The 1643-nt window shown below is 60.0% G+C and overlaps 1 protein-coding gene across 1 annotated transcript in view; it reads right to left on the bottom strand.

The window, feature by feature from the left end:
• The window catches only part of TCEA2 (transcription elongation factor A2), a 25147-nt gene extending 24896 nt beyond the window's left edge, over positions 1-251 (bottom strand). The window contains exon 1 of the mRNA XM_026652785.2: positions 73-251. Coding sequence (XP_026508570.1) covers positions 73-141 — 69 coding nt within the window. The 5' untranslated portion in view covers positions 142-251. The remainder of the gene's footprint in view (positions 1-72) is intronic.
• Positions 252-1643: the final 1392 nt, after the last annotated feature.

Here is a 1643-nt window from a genome sequence, read left to right as displayed (position 1 = left end):
GGGGGGTGGGGCGCGGGCGCTCCGGGGCGGGAGCTGGGGGCACCCCTGGGTCTCCCCGCCCACCGGACTCACCGCGCTTTTCTTGGACACCATCTTGTCCAGCCGCTTGGCGATGCGCACGATCTCCTCCTCCCCGCCCATGGCTCCGCTCCCCGCAGCAGGGGGACGCGGCGGGGCCGAAGCGGGGGGGGGCTGCCGATGCACTCACTCACCCCGGTGTCCGCAGTCCGCCCGCCCCCCCTCCTCCCCGATCTCCAGCCCTGCGGAGCGCGGGGCACGATGGGACTCGTAGTTCTTTCGCGCAGCCTCCCGCGGCGGGGCGACTCGGTGGGACTACAGCCCGCCAGAGGGCAGTGCGCCGGCAAGGTCCCCGCCCCCCTCCGCGGGGCATTGTGGGATTTGTAGTCCACGTTGGCCCTTTTCCCCACGCTCTTCGGGCGAGGCGAGGACTACAAGCCCCAGCAGTCACCGGAGAGCCAGGCTGAGAACGGACCGGCATGGGTGGCTGGGGCTACAGCTGTTTTCAGGGGGCACAGTTTGGAGGGGGGAGGGACTACAGCGGGAGGGGCGGAGAGGGGGAATGAGTGATGGGCGAGGGGAGGAGAGGAAAAGAGGGGGAGATGGAGGAGGGAGGGAAGGATAATGGAGAGAGGGAGAGAACAAACGAGAGAACGGGGGAGAAGGAAGAAGGATCAAGAGAGAAAATCAAGTGGCCTTGAGGAGGGAGTGAAAAAGGAAGGACAAGACAAGAGAAGGGAAAATAAAGGGGAGGCAGTAAACTGAGCCTGAGGCCCGGTCTATACGACAGGCTTAGGTCCCCGTAAGCTGCCTTGCGGCGACCTAGCCGTGGGCATGTCTTACTTCACTTCAATTCCTCTGCTGCGGACGTGAGTGCCTCTCTGTGTCAGTGTAGTACCACCACCTCCCCGATTGGCGCAGCGTCCCAGGCCATGCAGTTAGGGCCATGCTGTGTCAGAGTAGGCGCTGCATTGCTTATGTCAACCATGACTGGCCTCCAGGAGCCATCCCACAATGCCCCACACTCACAGGACAATCGCTACAAGCGCTCCTGGTGAGGACGCCGACACACGGAGCCAACGGTGCACCCACACAAGCGACTTAATAACTGCATCTGAAGTCTTGCATCTGAAGAAGTGAGGTTCTTACCCACGAAAGCTTATGCTCCCAATACTTCTGTTAGTCTCTAAGGTGCCACAGGGCCCTCTGTTGCTTTTTAATAACTGCAGTAGCTGTATGCCGGCATAAGTGAGGTTAACTTCATTTTGTAGCGTAGACATGGTCTGGGAAAGCACCGCTGTTCCAGGCTGCCTGGCTCTCACTGGTACTGGGGAGGAGTCGGACCTCCCTATCTTGGAAGGTGCTGGGTCTTTTCATTGACTGGTGTAGAACAAATCCACAACGAGGGCTGCAACACAATTGCTAGCCCAGTGCCCTGGGGTTCCGCTGACCCCCCAGTGAGGAGAGCCCAGTGCCCGGTTTATGGAGAGGTCTGGGAGGGATGTTTTCATCATTCATCCACAGTCTGGTAGAACTTCTGGGCTCAACTCTGCATGATGCTAAGCACTGATTTCAATGGGAGTTGAGGGTGCTTAACACCTTGCAGGACTGTGCCCGTTGTCAGG

This window comes from Terrapene carolina, unplaced genomic scaffold (assembly GCF_002925995.2).
Source record: "Terrapene carolina triunguis isolate 2854851 unplaced genomic scaffold, T_m_triunguis-2.0 Scaffold130, whole genome shotgun sequence".
Taxonomy (NCBI): Eukaryota; Metazoa; Chordata; order Testudines; family Emydidae; genus Terrapene; species Terrapene triunguis.
Note: the sequence above shows the minus strand (reverse complement) of the source record. Positions and strands in the feature narration are given on the sequence as shown.